This window comes from Rhipicephalus microplus, chromosome 7, assembly GCF_043290135.1.
Source record: "Rhipicephalus microplus isolate Deutch F79 chromosome 7, USDA_Rmic, whole genome shotgun sequence".
Taxonomy (NCBI): Eukaryota; Metazoa; Arthropoda; class Arachnida; order Ixodida; family Ixodidae; genus Rhipicephalus; species Rhipicephalus microplus.
This window is the reverse complement of record NC_134706.1, coordinates 15,238,607-15,258,391: the sequence shown is the minus strand read 5'-3', so window position 1 is coordinate 15,258,391 and position 19,785 is coordinate 15,238,607. Positions and strand designations below refer to the sequence as shown.

The window sequence follows — 19,785 nt, the reverse complement described above, 5'->3', positions numbered from 1 at the left end:
TAAGCCACAGAGCCAGTCGGTGCTTGCCTTCGATGCCGCCATTTTGCAAAACGAAGTCTCGCGCTGTCGCGAACTTGTTCGGGAGCGGCGCGATCTCCTCATACGTACGCACGCATCTCATGCGTGCGTACGTAACGGCTGCGTACGTAATGCGATATGTGTGCGTTGCGGTCTGCACATGCGCGCTACGAAGAACGTGGCGTCCTTACGTACGCAACGCCGCCACGTATGCAGCGTACGCAGTACTAAAACTCTCTATTGCAGACGGTAATGCAGCGCGGCTCGCAGCGCTCCGCGTCAGCTCTCTTTCATCCTATTTTTGCTGCATTTGGTTATGGTCCACGGCGACGACGCCACTCAACGCATAAACGGGTGCCTAAAGGCCTGACCACTCGTACGCGCAGCAGCGCGTCAGGGCAAGGCTTTCTGACGGGGCGTCGTGCCCTCCCCTGCACGGAGAAAAGCGGCGCGACATGTTTCCTCGGGGCGCGACGCTGTGTCAAAAAGCCACGCGCTGACACGCTTCAGCGCGTGCGTGTGGTCGGGCCTTATGATGAAGTGTCTATGCTCACTCATTGCCTTGTGATGCACTTTTTGTGGCCGCAGTGTTAATATTTTGGCACGTGGGTGGATTTGGTATGAATACAGCAGGCGAGAGTTCCTGTTTGAGTCGCTGCCTGCACTCCGAAAAAACAACAACACCATTTTCCACTAAAGGGAACTATGTGGGAATTAGAAGCAGCGCTGGTGTTCACTTTTGTTTCCATTTATCGTTTCCGTTTGTATGTCTCCGTGCATGTTTCATTTGTGTGCGGAGCTTTGTATATGTTGTGTACCGCTTATGTTACGCTCCTCTCATTCATGTGTATTACCGCATGTGTGCCGCAAAGCGAACACCCAGTGCTGCTAGGAGAGTGCAAGGGAGCGAGCGCGCTCGGCATTATATACGAGCGCACAGTTGTGGCGCAGAGATAAACGGGGGAGCATAAACGAGGTGGAGGCAGCGCCCTGCCAACTCCTCGCGCTCACGCGAGGAAAGCGTCCTCCCACTTCTTCCCGTTCACGCGAAAAGAGGGCGAGAGTTGGCGCATGCGCAGGGGAAAGCGGACGGTCGCCGAGGGACGGACACAGCCCCGAGCATAAGCTGCTTCGCATCGAAAAAAAAAGTCTCGCCGAAGGATTTCCGCACATTACGCGGTTTTGCAATAACTCCGGGATCAAAGGCGTTCCGATCTTTCTGCAACCTGCATGGTTTTTGCAATGTTTCTTGAATCGACCCACCTTCGACTACTACAACATTTTAAGCGATGACGTCCTCGTTTGACGTCACGTCACGTGACAGAATTGACTGATTTTCGACGTCACGACTGCAGTCTCTGGTTACGTGAATTTCTGAATAGTTCGCGTTGACACCAACGGTGGTTCATTTCCACGTTTCGTGAGGCACGGTAGGCTTTCGCCTTAATGAGCCTGTGTGCGCCGGTTAGCAGCCGATCGCGCCATCCCAGGGTGTACGCTCTTTTGTTCACGCAGATGTACACGGACGAGGTGGACATCAGCAAGAAGACCGCCGTGGACGTACGCCTGCCTTTCTTCCAGACGGTCCCTTCCACCACGCAGTTCTTCATTGCCCTTGCCTCGGTGCGTCCCTCGAGGAGAGTCTTAAAGGCGCCATGACATGGTCACCAAACGATTTGGGGTTTTCAGTGAAAACAAGAAGTCTTTTATGCCTATACTGGTATGAAAAATAAGCCCCAAAAGTATGTAAAGGCAAACACGGCCCTTGAAGTTGCAGGCTGTAAACCCCGCCCACCGCCGCCAACCGCCATTTCGCCATGACGTCTGTGACGTCATGTGCATGCAGCAAGGAGCAATGCCGTCGTTTTACATCACACTTTCAGCCACTGCAAATCTTTCGATTTCAGGGCCAAACTGAAGAAATCTAAATTATGTTCATTTCACATGCAGCTCACAACAAAACAATATTGTTCGTCAGAATGCAGACACTCGCACAGCTAACTGCTATTTACGTCACGGCTGAGAACCACGCCAGTGTTGCCGAACTCCCGGGCCACTTTCGTGTATATAAAAACATTAAACCATAAAATAAGTGCTCGGCTAGATGGGCCGGGCATGTAGCACGTAGACAGGATAACCGCTGGTCATTAAGGGTAACTAACTGGATTCCCAGAGAAGGCAAGCGGGTTAGGGGGAGACAGAAGGTTAGGTGGGCAGATGAGGTTAAGAAGTTTGCGGGTATAAATTGGCAGCAACAAGCACAGGACTGATTTGACTGGCGGAACGTGGGTGAGGCCTTTGTCCTGCAGTGGACGTAGTCAGGCTGATGATGATGATGATGATGATAGATATGTGAAAATTTCACCAACTCAATTGTGAATGCCCACATAACACTAACTTTGATCAAACACTGGATATCAAGGTCCCTTATACAAATCGGCAACCTCATGAGCTGACGTGTATTCTGTCTCTTTCGTTTGTCTGTCTGTCTGATAGAACATTAGTTAAAGTGGTTAAAAGGGGTGATCTGCGGTGCAGGAGATGTGCGCCCGCACGAACGTGACCATCGCCAGACTCCTGAACAAATCGTTTGGATCGAAAACAGCTGAGCAGAGGTAAGACTAAGCATCACGCTGTCAAATAATACCTGAAACAGTTCCTCCCCATTACGAGCTGCAACTGCAATTTCTCAACGATCGATTACCACATTCCTTCATTAAAATGCATCTTTTTGAGCGTAAGATTTATATGTCTCGTCAAACACAAAAATTTACCATGGGGTTCACTATAAATCATAACCACGTCGTGACAGCATCGGGTGACGTCATCTCGACATCACAGGTAGACATAACTTATGAAGGCACATAATGACGTCATCACCCTCACATAAACATGCATACTGGTGCGTGGTCTATGGTCACCTGAAATACTGATTTAATGAGAACATACTGCGCAAACGTACCGGTCCGCAGCAATGTTACTTGGTTCGTAATAACTTCCGGGCCAAAGGAACTATGGAGGGGCATTAAACTGTTTTACTCATACAAAGTCCGTTTTTGTGGCCTATGACATTGCGCGCATTTACATGTGATGGCTTGTAACTATCGTCAACACTCTCCCCCCCCCCAAAAAAAATAAAAAAAAAACGTCCCGCTCTCTTTCTCCAATTTAATCCACTCGGACAATGCTTTACATTAGTAACCATACCAATAGCTAAACGTTGTATTCATGAATAATAAATTCTTGAGCGGCTCAACTATATTGCGCCCACCAACAATTATTGTAGCGAAATACCACCTATAGTGTTGGTATGTTCGTTCGTGAATATCTTTAATCGTTTCCACACATCTGACTGATTTGCCTCTTTACAATATCTAGTATGACATAGTATAGCTACAGCACGTCCACTGACTAATATTGTAGCAGTATTTCATCTAGGGTTGGTATGTTATTTCGCGAATATATTCTGGCTGTGTTCCAATTCTTAGCACGTAGGCAGTCTACGCAGACCGCTCAGAACACAGCACCGGGACCATGCTGTCCGAGAATCGGAACACATTTAGACGGCTTTTACGCGCCTGAGCGCCACCTCGCGTCGAGAAGAGAAGTACAAAATGAAGAAACAAAAAAAGCTGTATTTTCTGGTATAATTTGTGTTAAAATCTGAAAAAATTAAACGTTACTTGCATTGAGCTTCTGAAGAAGCGTCTGCTTGTATACAGACGAGCATTCCGGCGAGATTCGGTCTATCTGAGCGATTCGCTGAGTCGCCATCTTGTTTAGACAGCAAAGTAGCCTGCATCGCGTTTGTCTACGATGCGGTCTTCTCGGAGCTGTCTACTTTGCCGGCCGCGTGAAAATCGGAATGGGACTTGAGATGGCCGCCATCCATTTAGCTGTCTATTTAGCAGTCTACTGTGAGTATTGGAACACACCCTCAATTGTGTCCGCACAGTTGGCTGGCTTGCCCGTTTAAAATATATAGTGTGAAATTCCACCTAGTGTGAATATCTGTGACCGCGTCTTCACACAGCTGGCTGATTTGCCCGGTTGAAATGCCTTGCCGCAGGATGGAGGTACTGGCCACCCACATGCCGCAGTACACGGATCACTTTGGCTGCACCGGATCCCAGAGAATGCGCGTCAGCAGCCGCTACATGCGATGCGTCTTTTGGAACCACTGACTTGGTTGATTATTTTTATTTTGTTTATTCAGAATGGCTTATGCAAAATGTATGTAGAGCCTGTGTATTTTGCAGGCGAATTATTAAAATAAAACGCTTAAAGATAGCGTAATCACATTCTCAATCGCAAGCCCAACTTCAATTCTCGGTGCAAGCCTCAACCAGGCGTGCTGCGCACGTAACATATACTGAAAGTATAATTCGTAAGTGCCCACCACGTCTTAAATGGCACATATGTTAAACCTGTAAATTTTGCAGGTGATTAAAAAAAAAGAATAGCTTCAAGAGCAAGAATGTGATAGCATAGTAAGTCCTCGTGCACATCCCCTTCTGAACTGCAAGCACAAATTCAGTTCTCGGTGCATGCCTAAACCACGCCGTAAGGAAACGAGCGACTACACGCGTAACATTGACCGTTTCAAACTATCGCAAGTCACTGCCAGGTATGGTTACTACTGGTAATATGGTAATATCGTAGTAGTAGGAGGTCTATCTCGAGTCACTTGGGTTAGGTTAGGTTAGCCTCAACCATGAATGCTGCGCAAGTAATATATACTGCAAGTTACTGAAAGTACAATTCGTAGGTGAACGCTACGTCATAAATGCCGCATATCTTAAACCTGTAACTTTTGCGGGCGATTGCATAAGAAAATAGCTTCAAGAGTAAGAATGTGATAGCATAACAGGTCTTGATGCACATCGCCTTCTGAACCGCAAGTACAGCTTCAAGTTCTCGGTTCATGCCTCAACCACACCGTAAGGAAACGAACGACCACGTGCGTAACCTTGGCCGTTTCAAACTATCACAAGTTTCTGCTAGGTGTGGCTACTACTCGTAATATGGTAATATCGTAGTAGTAGTAAGTGTACCTCGAGTCACTTGGGTTAAGTTAGGTTGGGTTAGGTTAGGCTAGCCTCAACCATGGCTGCTGCGCACGTAACGCATACTGCAAGTTACTGAAAGTACAATTCTTAACTGAACACTACGTCATAAATGCCGCATATCTTAAACCTGTAAATTTTGCAGGCGATTGAATAAGAAAATAGCTTCAAGAGTAAGAATGGGATAGCATAACAGGTCTTGATGCACATCGCCTTCTGAACCGCAAGCACAACTTCAGTTCTCGGTGCTTGCCTCAACCATGCCGTAAGGAAACGAACGACCACGCGCGTAACATTGGCCGTTTCAAACTATCACAAGTTTCTGCGTGGCTACTACTCGTAATATGGTAATATCGTAGTAGTAGTAAGTGTACCTCGAGTCACTTGGGTTAAGTTAGGTAGGGTTAGGTTAGGCTAGCGTCAACCATGCATGCTGCCCGCGTAACGCATACTGCAAGTTACTGAAAGTATAATTCTTAAGTGAACGCTACGTCATAAATGCCGCATATCTTAAACCTGTAAATTTTGCGGGCGATTGAATAAGAAGATAGCTTCAAGAGTAAGAATGTGGTAGCATAACAGGTCCTCGTGCACATTACCTTCTGAACCGCAAGCACAGCTTCAGTTCTCGGTGCATATATCAGCTATGCCGTTAGGGAAAGATCAACGATGCGTAACATTGGCCGTTTCAAACAATTGTAGAATTTTTACTGCAAGTTACTGCCAGGTATAGTTACTACTCATAATATAGTAATATCATAGTAGTATCATAGTATCAGGTCTATTTCGAGTCCCTTGGGTTAGTTTAGGTTGGGTTAGGTTAGCGTCAACCATGAATGCTGCGCGCGTAACATACTGCAAGTTCCTGAAAGTTTAATTCGTAAGTGCCGACTACGTCATAAATGTCGCATCTATTAAACCAGCAAGTTTTGCAAGCGATTCAATAAGAGAATAGCTTCAAGAGTAAGAGTGCGATAGCATAATGAGTCCTCGCGCACATCACCTGCTGAACCGTAATGAGTTCTCGGTACATGTCTCAACTACGCCGCAAGGAAAAGAACAACCATGCCTAACATTGGCTCTTTCAAACTATCATATAATTTTTACGGCAAGTTACTGCCAGGTATGGTTTAGTGCTCGTAATATAGTAACATCGTAGAAGTAGTAAGTCTATCTCGAGTCGCTTGGGTAGGGTTGGGTTAGGTAAGCCTCAACCATGAATGCTGCGCGCGTAACATACTGCAAGTTTCTGAAAGTATAATTTGTAAGTGCCCACTACGTCATAAATGTCGCATATATTAAACCTGTAAATTGCAAGACTAAGAATGCGATAGCATAATAAGTCCTCATGCACATCACCTTCTGAACTGCAAGCACAGCTTGAGTTCTCAGTGCACGTCTCAACCACGCCGAAAGGAAAAGATCAACAACGCGTAACAATGGTCGTTTCAAATTATCGTAGAATTTTTACTGCAACTTACTGCCAGCTATGATTACTCCAAATATTATAGTAATACAGTAGTAGTAGTAGTGGTAGTGGGTCTACCTTGAGTCACGTGATCAGATGGGACAGATAAATTAACAACGCGTGCATCATTGAACTATCGTGGAATTTCCACTGCGTGTCACTGCCAGCTGTGACTACTACTAATACTACAGTGACACCGTAGTAGTAGGTCTATCTTGAGTCACATGATCAGATAGGGCAGATAAATTAACAAAAAAACGTGCGTAACATTGGCCTTTTCAAACTATCGTGCAATTTCTGCAAGTCGCTGCCAGCCGTGGTTACTATACTAGTACTATAGTAATAAGGTAGTAGGTCTACCTCGAGTCACGTGATCAGACGGGACAGATAATTTAACAAGAAAACTTCGAACCTGTGATAATGCTTTAAATGATGATGATGATGTTCGGAGCGCTACTGTCACACGTTGCAGGCTTAATTGTTCGAACCTTTTTTTTTTCACAGCGGGAAACTGGATTGAATTTCAAAAAAGGCACACACACACACACATGTCCAGTCGTTCAAGTGAAACTTGCTGCCAGCTATGATTACTACTAGTAATATAGTAATACAGTAATAGTTGTAGGTCTATCTTGAGTCGCGTGATCAGATTGGACAAATTAACAACGCGTGCATCATTGAACTATCGTAGGCTTTCTCCTGCATGTCGCTGCCAGCTATGGTTACTACAATAATACGTTAGTAGGAGTATATCTCGAGTCACGCGATCAGACGGGGCAGATAATTTAACAAGAAAACTTAGAACCTGTGATAATGCTTCAAATGATGATGATGATGTTCGGAGCGCTACTGTCACGCGTTGCAGGCTTAATTGTTCGAACTTTTTTTTCACAGCGGGAAACTGGATTGAATTTCAAAAAGGACACACACACACACACACACACATGTCCAGTCGTTCAAGTGAAGTCGTTCAACTGAAGCGTCCCTGACATTGCTTGGAAAAGAAACAATAGCCAATCGAAAAAAAAGAAAAATATTTATTCCCATGTATTATTTTTTTGTCACCTGCGACTTTCGCGCTCCTTTTCGTCACAGTTGTGCTGTCATATAGCCCAACTTCGTCCCTCTTGTTCGGCATCGTGCGTTCGCCTAGGTTCTTGAGCCGGGATTGTACGGAGGGTAGGGCGTGATGTTCCTGAGACCGTCGCGTACGTTGGGCACCCGGACGTGATACATGTCCGGGAAGGCGGTGCCCCCGTACCGCTTGATCATGGCGCCGGAGACGACGTTGAACATCTCGAACCTGCCGAAACGCGTCGTGTGGCCCAGGTACGTGAAGTTGCCCTCGAGGCCGTCCTCGCCGATGTCGTCGAAGACGACGCACCGGTCGTGCGGCCAAGCGTCGAGCAGTTTCTCGATCTGCGGAGGCGATGTATTCGTGCCGTGTCGGTATCGTCTCGAGTTCATAGCATAGGCACCGCACACCGGCCAGAGGGAGCTGCGTTGCTCACACTGCCCCGTCTCGAAGCTTCTGACATTCGCCGTTAGGGGGACGCAGAACAGAGACGCGTGCCGCGTCTTCCAATCTATTCCCGCAACACAGTGATCTGTGTTTTGGAGGACCAAATAAAAGTTTATCCAATCCAATCCAATCGAGTTTATAGCATAGGCACCGCACACCGGCCAGAGGGAGCTGCGTTGCTCACACTGCTAAGGTGTTTCATCTAGGGACCTTACACACTGCCCCGTCTCGAAGCTTCTGACATTCGCCGTTAGGGGGACGCAGAACAGAGACGCGTGCCGCGTCCCCCAATCTATTCCCGCAACACAGTGATCTGTGTTTTGGAGGACCAAATAAAAGTTTATCCAATCCAATCCAATCGAGTTTATAGCATAGGCACCGCACACCGGCCAGAGGGAGCTGCGTTGCTCACACTGCTAAGGTGTTTCATCTAGGGACCTTACACACTGCCCCGTCTCGAAGCTTCTGACATTCGCCGTTAGGGGGACGCAGAACAGAGACGCATGCCCACGTCCCCAATCTATCCCGGGCACAATCCGCCGACCATAGAGTTTCCCAATATACACTAGAGGGAACTCTGGCGCTAGTGTCTACGGGAGCTGCAATGCACGGTGCTTCAGCGAGCATGGGAATGATGGGTAGTGCACACATTTGTCTAAACTTCGTACTTCTGGCCTGCTTTTGGCTCCGTGCGTGTTCGTGTGGCTTGGAGCTGTTTTTTTTTGACGAAACAAAAATCAGCAAATGTTCAGCGGTTGCGCTTCCCCGTTTTATTTTTTAGACTTACTTTCCAAATCGTCTCACGCAGTTCAAAAGGGTTCGTTATTTCTTTGAAAACAAAACCGTAACCAGCAATAAACGAAGCCGCAAGTACGATTCGCCACCCGCAAGTACGAAGACCAGGCAAATGTGTGTACTACCCATCATTCCCATGGACACTGAACGATCGCAGCGCCAGAGTGCCCTCTAGTTAATTTTGAGAAACTCTATGCCGCTGACAGATTCAGGGCGCGAAACGCTCGCGTCGCGTTCCATTTTCACCGAGGCCGTCTCAAGGTTTCTTGTTTTATCCGCTAGGCTATGTATTCTGGCGCTGTAGTCAGACGGGAAAACTCGACTGAACGTTGCCTATAGGCGAGGAACGCTCGTATCATTCCAAACGCGACGCCCTGTGACAGTGACACTTTTGGTTGCGTCGCTGTCACATAGGTGGTATCACGTGGTGTGTGAACTACAAAAGTCGACTTTACAGAGGCGAGGAACTGCAATTAGGAACTGAAATTTAATGAAACTAAAATTTTTATCAATCGTAGTGTTGCATTGGCGGCGCCCCGTGACAGTGACACTTGGTTGTGTTGCTTTCAGAAAAGTAAAATCATGGGGTGTACGAATTACAAATTCATGTAAAATCTCTCAAATGCATTCGCATCTAATACTGAGCAAAGCGAGCAAGTAAGGAATATTTTCCGGTCGGCAAGCTTTCTCCTATAGTTCCGATGCTGCGCGACTACATCCAACATTGCTGTTTCTGTAACAGAACTAATCTTTTTTTTTTCTGTACCCGAAAAGCATACGAATGGGAAACTTCGAAGCATCCAAATGTCATAACGTATATCGCGAAAGACTAATAGAAATAACGGACCTTATAAAATAATAAATAAATAATCAAATAATAAATAAAGAATAAAACTGCGCCCTAGCGTGCATGTTACTTTTTTTTTGTCAACCTGTGCATGTTGGCAGAAACTGTTTGACTTGGTGTTCATTGTCTTTTTTGTTTAATATGTACCTGCGCATAATAATTAATTACTTGCAAGCCCATTCCCGGAGTCCTCCTATACGAATCATATCATGCTTTTGAACGTCAAAACACCAATTATTATTAATAAGCACCTATGTATTACGAGCGTTAATAGTTAGTTGTATGTGCATGCACCTATCCGTTAGTTTTTTTCTTTTATTTCACATTAGTTGACGTGTGCATATTTTACTAATACTGTATTGGAGCGGCCACTAGCCCCTTAATGCCATCTGTTCAAATAATAGTAATATTTTATACGCAGTTCTCTGTTCATGAAACTACAGATTAATTGATGGAATTGATCTCGTACTTGACACAAGCCCACATTAAAAATTTAGAGTAAAGCCTCACTGGATAACTAAGATACAAAGCGGTCTAACGTGTACTATAGGAGGCTTGACTGTTGCACATTGAGAACGCTGTGTAAAAGCCCTTCAGACAACCTTTAAATAGTTGCTTGTAATTACAGATTAACTGACCACCACACCATATATATATATTTCCAAAATTTTCGACCATCTCCAACAAGTGGCAACCTCTGTTTATATTACATGATGGTCTCCGTTTAATATATATAGAAATCTGTGTTTAGAGTAATGGCCGCTAGTATTTCCAACTTATACGCTGATGTATGTTTCAATATTTTGCGATCTCTGTTTACAATGCGTAGTGAAAGTGCGACCCGCCGCACACCTGCCTCGATGTTCCTTACTACGCCGAAGAATTCCCAATTAGAGACGTGAAAACTCCTTACTTCGGGAATTTTTCCCCGCAAACATTGACGAAATTCCCAGCATATTTCCCTGCACAACAGTACTGATTTCCGCCCTCATCCACGCACAGACATATTACAATTACACGTGTCTGACGTACAGGCGACGTTTGAAATCATGACTGGCTCCTCCTCTGCCGCACAACAAAAGCACGAGTTTATTGATTCGTATACTCCTAGTAAGCTGCACCTTGTAGGCTTAAAGTCTGACAGCAATAGCGTAACTATCAGAAACAAGTCTACAGGGCTATGGTTGCGTGGTGCACGCACCAAAACCGATTACAGCAGATGAAGGCGCACTGTTACCGCTAATTATCGGTCGTAATAGAAGAATTTAACAATTCTTGAAGTTCCCTTCAATATCACGAATATTCCCTTTATCCCTTTGGCTCAAAATGACAGGCGAAAATTCCCCCCCAAAAAAAGGGAAACTTCCCTGCACGATACATCACTGCACACGTGTGTGGAGTTGCTGGCGGCTGCAGGCGCACATGGTTCGCAGTCACGCTCCTATGTAAATGTTGAAAAGATCGCGGGTGAAAAGGCCTACACTCGGCGGCGTTCATAACAGTTATTTTACGGCTGATTAAATTATGCGGGCTTCAGTTTCCTTGCGTATACTCTGTACAAATGACAGTTTCATAGCGCTTGTCTGCATACGATGGAAGCGGTGGTACGCGGCGGCTCGAAGAATAAGGGGAAATTATATCCGGACGTGCGGAAGTTTTACATGCCGAGAGGATAACCAGTGAACGGCGAGTGTGCGTTTAACAACGAAGCCGTCCTTAGTCAAGGTTTCCCCGGCCGTTGAAGCATAACCTCCGAGATCCAAGGCTCTCATCTCGGAGGCCATGGTTTAAGTAGCGCTGATCACGTGACCTCACAGTGTGGCGAGAGTGGGGATCGGTAGGAGAGGAGAATACGTCCTGCTGCGGAAAGCGAGGGCGGAAGATGTCGGGGCTCGGAGGAGGGGTTAAAAAAAAACGCGCCAAGATGGGCTGACGGCGAGGCTGTGTATGAGACAGCGTATCAGTGTGAGCATTCAGGAGTTCGCGCTCTCACAATGGCGAGCTTTTCTCGTTTTCCGATGGATAAGCCGCCCGGCGTGAGCGTGTGATGACGTTGCCGAAATAACCATGATTTTCGCGCAATGGGGCCAAAGCTAAGCGCCAACGAACGGGACATATAGAGCCTCCTAAAATTAACTTGAGGAGACTCTGGCGGTGTGATCGTTCAGCCACCATGGCAATGATGGGTAGTGCGCAAACTTGCCTAGTCTTCGTGCTTGCGGGCTTTGAACACTCTTGCGGCTTTGTTTATTCCCACGTTTTGGTTTTGCTTCGGATAAAAAAAAACGGACGATTTGAACCGATTTGAATTGGTGAGCTTAAAGAGTTAAGGTGGTGAAGTGCGAACTGCTGAACATTTGGTGATTATTGTATCGTGACAAAGCGGCAAGCCACGCGAAGCCGAAACGAGCCGAAAGAACAAAGTATTGGACAAATTTGTGTACTACCCATCATTCCAATGCTGGCTAAAGCACCGCGCGTAGCATCTCTTGTAGACACTAGCGCCAGAGTTCTCCCTACTTCTAGGAAACTCTGGTGAACGGAAGACTTGAAAGATATAAAGAAACGCAATAGCCTGAATGACGGGAATAAGCTCCCCTGTTTCAACATTGTTCGCGAAATGAAGCTGGTAGTTTTTTTTTATGCGAATGCATTTCTTAGTCGGCCTATGTCAGGCATCTGGCGGTGTCCACGCGCCGGCAGGTGTTATCACTCCGCTCTCACTCCCTCTCCCATAGCAATAGATAGATAGATAGATAGATAGATAGATAATATTTTTATTATTCAATAAAAGATAATACATAGGAAAAAAGTTATACAGAAGGAGGTCCCAAAGCTCTAGGCTGCAAGGGGACCTCCTGTGCTAGTTACATAAAGAAAACAAAACATGTAAAGCAACATGTATAGCTGTGGGCGCGCACGCCTATCCTCACCCCTAGTAGGGTGGCTGGGATGGGGAGGTGTGATGAGCGGGGCGCTTTTCGCTTGTCGGAGAGGGTCACTCGGCGCGCCGATGCCGCAAGGGGCGCTGATGGCAGCGGCGCAGGTAGGGAGCGGCGCACTTCCCTGTGTTTGCTGCAGGTGCGCTGGGATTTTCTTCGCAAGCAGTCGCTACATTGCAAGTATGCCATCAGTCAGTGTTTGCGCTAGGTCCCTCTAAAATGCCCGAGGATGTCAATGGTAAAAAAAAAGACCCAGCGTTGGTGCTTGTTGCCTGGGTGCCGATAGTGTCGATAGATCATGCATCGTACACTGCTGAGCGAAGTGACTCCCGCCTTGTATATTATGTCGCAGGCTACGTTGCGAGAAAGCGTATACTTAGCAATAATTGTGATGAGTGCAAGAACGCCTGTCTTGTCCCGAGAGAAAATGTGCCAGGAAATCTCCTAGCCCAGGCAAGCAAGCTGTGGGATCTGGGCGGACTTTTGCATCCGTCGAACTCCCTTTATACCCTCATCCTGAACCTTGAGGACAAAATCACTCGTTTCTTGAGCTCAGCACGTCTTCACGCCAAGTCGGCCTTAGAGATGCTGAAAGGGATTGGCGAGACACAACAAATTGGCTGCCCAAAGCATGGTGCTCTCTTGACCAAAAGTGTGGTGCGATTTTATTGCCTCACTCGTGTCCACTTTTTTTGAAAGGCATGAACCAAAAAAAAAGACGGAAAGAAAGGGCGGAGAGTTAAGCCATGTGTACTCTAGTGGCAGAGCACGAATACCTCGGCATGCATGGAAATAAATTTATGTTTTTGGGAAAAAAGTGTCTCCTCTATTTCTGCTGCTGGGGACGATTCTCGAGTCAGAGGCTTCGCGACATACGTACGTTTTGGCACTTTTAATTCGTTACTCGTCTAAGTTAATGAGCAATTGTAGGCTGTTGAAACTTCTACGTTCGGAAACCGATAATTGAATGCCAAGTGAGAATTTAAGCTGCGACTCGCACAAGATTGTGCGTTCGCGGCGGAGCAGCAAAACGAGGCTCTTGTACCGACGTCTGTGCTCGTGGATGAAGGAACTTAACATGATCTAAGTAATATGAAGCCTTCCAGTAATTGCAACGTCTCGTAACACACCTGCAGTTCTGCCGTAAGCAACCGCAATATTACGAAATCCACAAAAGTTGGTGTCGGGTCTCGCTCATATGCCTTCTCGAGAATTGTTTTCCGAGGCGAAAAATATAGAGATACTTAAGCCACGTAAGACATTACGTGCCTTAAGTATCTCAAGTATTGTCGTACATTGACTCAATAAAAAAGGTTTTCACCGAAAATAGCTGACCGCCTTATAGCGTGAGAGCAGGCCCGTAGCCAGAAATTTTTTTCCGGGGAGAGGGGCACTTGCTAAAAACTAGGAGAAAAGAGGCCCCTAGCTCCTCCCCCCCCCCCCCCCCGGCTACGGGCCTGCGTCTAACTGCGTCAGAGAGATTTCTGCGGAGAGCAGCATACGCTCATTCGTATGTCGCCTGCGTAAGGGTACCCGCGCCTCTGCGTGCAGTGCTCCAAGCGGCATCGGCGCGCTTTGGGGACCGGTTTCAGCAGCCGCTTTTCACGCCTCCTCATTCTAGCCACCCTATCCCCCCTAGCAACCGGAGCATGTGGTGCGAGAGAGTGTTGGAGAGGGGGAATGCAGTACCTAGATGCTGCTTCTCTCACCGTTCACTCTCTCTCCTCCCTGTGCCCCACTCTTCCGTTAGCTCGCGCCTCACTCTCGAGACGCCGCAGTGAAACGCTAACGCCGCGCCGAGAACACTGGCGCCCCACTCTCCCGTCCACTCGCTCCTCACTCTAGACCGTTCGCTGGCTGGGTGCCTCTCAAGGCGATGTCAGAAGCTGGTGAAGGCGACTGTCTGACGGCAACGGTGCCCTCTCTCGGCGCAAGGAATGCATTCGCATTTCCTCACGATTCCCTTCGGGGAGGTACGGGCATTCTTTTTCGTGGAACGCTCAAGTCGTCCGTACCTTAGGGGCCAGAGTGGTGGCATCGTCGTAGACGAAGACGCTTACGATGCCCAGTGGGTATCGGTGCACCCACATGTGCGACTGGCTCCGGTTCTCGAACTCGTACTGCATGTCCATGTCCTCCACGTTCAGCTTCTTGTTGCCTTCATTGATACCTGTGAACTGACATTCGAGGAAGAAACATTGTGCAGCATCCCTGAACCTGTTGCCACGAGCACCCATTTTCTTATTTTGATGTCACACCCCAAACAATCTGTTAGAACCTCTCGGCGCATACCGCATCAGAATGCTTGCGAATCCTTTCGATTATTTCAGATTATTCCGATAAGCACGACTGATTTGGGCGGGTTTTTACATGCTTATCTGGGAAAAAAGCGGTGACAAAAAAAGTGAGTATGCAGAAACGCAGTACACTGGACGAGCGCTGGAACGCAGTACACTGGACACCGCAGGTAGTGTACTGCGTTTATGCGTCCTCATATTTCCTGTGTTGTCTTTCCCCAGCTATTACAGTAAGGTTTAGCGCATGACGTGAGCAATTGAATTCCCTCTAGAGCTACCGCGAGCTCCAACGGCTACGCTGATCAATCGCACCAGCGACGAGCACACTACCGCCGACTGCTATCGCCGCTATTATTGTAGTACAGCGACTATTGCTCGTACGCCGAGTTAATCTTGTAGACGGGAACACGTTGGCCCACTAAATGGTTGTAATATGCAATACCTTGTGTTCTGCGCGTAGGCGTGCGCACAAGATTGGAAAGGGGGAAGGGTGCCCCTCTTTCTGGTCACCTATGCGGGATAGTACGGGCATGGCGTCGCAAAGTTTAACGCATACTTTTACTCGTCTGCGACCACTCACCACCGTATTCTAGAACGCCCCTTCACTCAAAGCTCCACCTTCACTCGAGAAAGCCGATGGGAGCGCCATCTCTAGGCAGGGCAAGTCACTGCATATCAGTGATAATTTGCTGCTATTTTTGAGTTGCGCATCGTCATTTTTAGCCGAACATCGGCGCAGTGCTCAACTCTGTCAAGTGAACGGTGAAATTCGAGTCGAGGAGCGTTAGTGAATACGGGGGTCAGATTTTCGACAACAATGGTGCATTGCAAGAACTAATTATTTTATATATTTATTAGAGAAAAACCAGGGAGCGAAAACATGCCTGCGAGAAGTGCGTTATCACGTTTCGGTTGTTTGTAGGCGTGAAGCCCTTTAAGGAGTCGGTTGTGCGCCTCTTGCATGTAGTAGCCACCTCTTGTTTCAATCCTTAGAACGTCCGTTCGATGGCGGTACTTGTATACGATGAAAAGATGCGAGATGGTGGTACTTGGAGTGTTTACTTGATCAACGGACGCGCGGACAGACATACAGAAAGATGGACGGACGGACGCGGCCAGCGGATGATGCACCGATTGGCAATAAAACCATTCGAGGCTTCACCCCACTCATCATCATTCACTTTGTGGATATGCTGCAATTTTTAAATGCGAGGCATTTCTTAGCAAACTTCGGCGACTTTGAGCGTATCCGTCCGTCCATCCGTCCATCCATCCATCCATCCATCCGTCTATCCATCCATCCGTCTATCTATCTATCCATCCATCCGTCTATCTATCTATCTATCTATCTATCTATCTATCTATCTATCTATCTATCTATCTATCTATCTATCTATCTATCTATCTATCTATCTATCTATCTATCTATCTATCTATCTATCTATCTAGCCGCCTACAACGTTTAGCTCTACTGGCTGTCCCGATAATTGCATCGTTACAAAAACTGGTATGGTACAACAAGACTGTATGACAAGCAAATTTGACTCGTCAGAACATGAAAATCATGCCGTGTATGTCATGAATGTCACGATTTACATTTCGTGGTCACCCTGCTCTTCGGTGGTTTCGTTCACACGACATCTTGCAAAACTGGTGTGGTTTGACATGACTGCATAACGAACACACGTGACAGACCCTAACGTGGAAATTATGACATGAATTTCATAATTTTCAAGTTATGACTAGTCATGACTACATGCCACGCTCGTGATGCACTCGCGGCCGTTTCGCTAGCTTCACATGTATCAAATTCGGTATTACGTGACGCGAACAGACGACATCGGTAAATGACACGCCTAAACATGATAATCATGACATACGTGTCATGTAACAACATGACTAAAGGCCAAACTCACGATGCAGTCGCGGCCGTTTTACTAGCTTCACCCATGCCAAATGGTATTACATCACGTGAATGGATGGCCGAGGTATGTGACTGGTGAAAACATGATAATCATGAGATGCGGGTCCTGCGAGAGCATGACTACATGCCACACTCAAGGCACCAATACACGATGCCACGCCAGGCGCTGATCTGCATGCCGTATACTTGCAGGCGTGCGCCGCGCTGCGTTCCTTCATAGCCTCATAGATTTCCCTTGCCTGCCGGATCATCGGCGGTCACTTGGAAAGCGGCCGTTGTCGGAACTATGGTGATGGCGCCACCTAAGTAGGCGTGTCTTCAAATATGTTTTTACGTTTTGGGGGCCTATATGCAAGAAAAATAACGTAAAAAGTTTTAAAAAGGCGTAAACGTAGTTATAATCAACCCTACGTAAGTGACGCCGTCATTCAGCAAGCAACTCTTTCAATACAAGGCATAGCCTCTGAAGTTAGTAGCAAACGCCAAAATTGCCGATCTCAAAGGCCGAGTACAAAGACCCTTGACCCTACGCAGGTAGCGCCGCCATAGATGACTGGCGTTTCGCGCTCATCCGGCAGGCAAGGTTAATCTAGGAGGCTATGGTTCCTTCGACGCGTGCGCTGTTGAGCGCGCCCGGCGTCCCTCGGTCACGAAGAGAGGCAGACGTGGAACTGGCTGGGTAATGTAGTCGGAGCAAAATTCAGCATGTCGCATTTCGCGCCGGTTGTGTCCGGGCCGCGCCAACGGACGCAGGTCGCGTCGGTCGCGCCTGGCGTATACATTGCTCGCATTTTGCTATCGTAGCGCCGCTGCGCCCAGCGCGTCAACGTTACGTCGGAGTATATGGGCGCTTCATAGTGCGCTCTCCGCCAATTCGCTAGCTTCGCTTATACCGAATTCGGTATTAAAAGAGACGTGAATGGACGACGAAGGTATGGGACTGGTGCAAACATGACAATTGTGACACGTGTGTCATGTAAGAACATGGCAACATACCACGCACATGATGCGCTCGCGGCTGTTTCGCCAGCTCCACGTATACCAAGTTTGGAATCACGTGACCTGAATTGACAACGAAGGTAAAGGACACGTCCAAACATAATAATCGTGATAAGCGTGTCATGTAAAACATGACTACGTGCTACGCTCAGAGCGCACTGACGGCCGTTTTGCTGGCTCAATATATGCCACATTTGGCATTACGGCACGTGAAGAGATGACGAAGGTAACTCCCACGTTCAAACAACATAATCATAACATGGAAGTCATGTACGGAGCAATTTACCTCCGCCTCACAACGTTGTGCTGATTTTAAAGTGACATATCAACCTTACTCAATCGTGCGTCGCGTAACCTCGATTTCCACTGTATGTGGGATCTGCCCTTTTTTTTTAAGTGCGTTGTCCTTTGGACTGCTCCGACAAGGGGGGGGGGGGGCTGCACATGCCTACGGTTCTACGCACCTTACCGTCTCAAACAAGTGCCATTATACGAGGTCAGTCACCAGCGCAGCGACATTTCGCAAGAAACCTCTGAAGACTAGTAGCGATATTTTATACATTTCAGTATGAAGACATTTAAAACAACACACCGATCACGATTAAAAGCAAATAAACGCACGAAGTTCCGGCCCCCATGCGGGAGCCTTGGTCACAATTGAAAAAAAAAAACGAGTATGCGAGCAGTTCGGTTATGTACGTGATAAAATGTAACGTAATCAACGTGAGTAGGCGTGTGGAAAGTTTCGGTCATTTAGATTGAATGTGTGCGCCATTGTCTGGAAATGATAGATATGAGCAACGCCTCCTCTAGAAAGATGCCTGAGGAATGGCTCGCGCTCCCAGCGGAGTTGGCCTGCCTTCAGTTTTAAACAAGCTCCGCGTGGTGGGGCTCGCGACCGACACTATCATCACGGCGGCGGGCGGTATCAGCTAAGCGTTTTAGGGGCGAAGCCCCTCAAAGCGGCACATGTTCGTCCCTCGTAGTACGTAACATGTCCTACGCTTTGACCTCCAAGGGGGTGCCGGTGGGAGATTTCTCCTGTGCGTTGTTGAACAATAAAAAAATCGCAGCGTTCGCGTTAACTAAAAGCCAAATTCTTCTGTCTCTACTTACCTCTTAGCAGCCATTGGCATGTACATTGAGCAGTATCTGACAAGAAAAGGTTGCTACGTTATACTCGCTGGGCGTAACCTCCTTGGTTTTAGAAAGGTTTAGCGAGCATTGGGCCGCAGTGCCATGAATACAGTGAACTAGTATATACCATGAACTCGAGGTGGTTAAAGGTGGGAAGTAGACAGGAAGCGCAAGCCGTAAGAAAGTGTGCGTGTGCCACCTCTCGTTTAGTCCTTGGAATGTCTGCTGGATGGCGGTGCTTCTATATGCGGAATATATAATGAAAAGATGCGAGATTGTTGTACTTGGAGTGTTAACTAGATGGACGAATGGACACACAGACGGATGCATGGACGGACGCACGGATGGCTGCGCGAACAGGCGGACGCAGGGTGGATGCATGGACGAGCGCATGGACGGACGCATGGATGGACGTGCGGACGCACGTACAGATGCACGCAAGGACGGGCGGATGGACGCATGGGTGGGCGCATGGATGGACGCACGGACGAACGGAAGCAAGAACGAATACGCGGACGAATGCTTCGCCCCACTCTCTATCATCCACCCCGTGGATATGCTGCCATTTTTTTTTTTTTTTTGATCTGCGGCCCATAGGGGCACGTCAGTCGAGAGGTGTTCGAGACCTGCAACTGTACACCGCTATTTCGGAGGCTATGCAAAGGTGCACCGTCCGCCACAGGTGACGCTAGCGACCGAGAACATTCTAAAATGAAGGAGAGAAAGGGAGTGGCAGCTATTTTTCTTCTCATGCGGCAGGCATCTAAATA

At 47.5% G+C, this 19,785-nt stretch overlaps 1 protein-coding gene and 1 long non-coding RNA gene across 4 annotated transcripts in view; one reads left to right on the top strand and one right to left on the bottom strand.

Annotated features, from left to right (window-relative positions):
- The first annotated feature begins 1,540 nt into the window (after positions 1-1,540).
- On the top strand, positions 1,541-4,162 carry LOC142767303 (uncharacterized). The gene is made up of 3 exons (XR_012884813.1): positions 1,541-1,641; positions 2,557-2,633; positions 4,088-4,162. It is a non-coding gene; the product is annotated as an uncharacterized LOC142767303 (long non-coding RNA).
- A 3,440-nt stretch (positions 4,163-7,602) lies between these two features.
- The window catches only part of LOC142767301 (uncharacterized), a 103,848-nt gene continuing 91,665 nt past the window's right edge, over positions 7,603-19,785 (bottom strand). For all 3 annotated transcript variants that reach the window (XM_075868741.1, XM_075868743.1, XM_075868742.1), the window contains 2 exons: positions 14,674-14,835; positions 7,603-7,971 (listed from right to left, as the gene is read on the bottom strand). In XM_075868741.1, the coding sequence (XP_075724856.1) occupies positions 7,702-7,971; positions 14,674-14,835 (432 nt within the window). In that variant the 3' untranslated portion in view covers positions 7,603-7,701. The remainder of the gene's footprint in view (positions 7,972-14,673; positions 14,836-19,785) is intronic.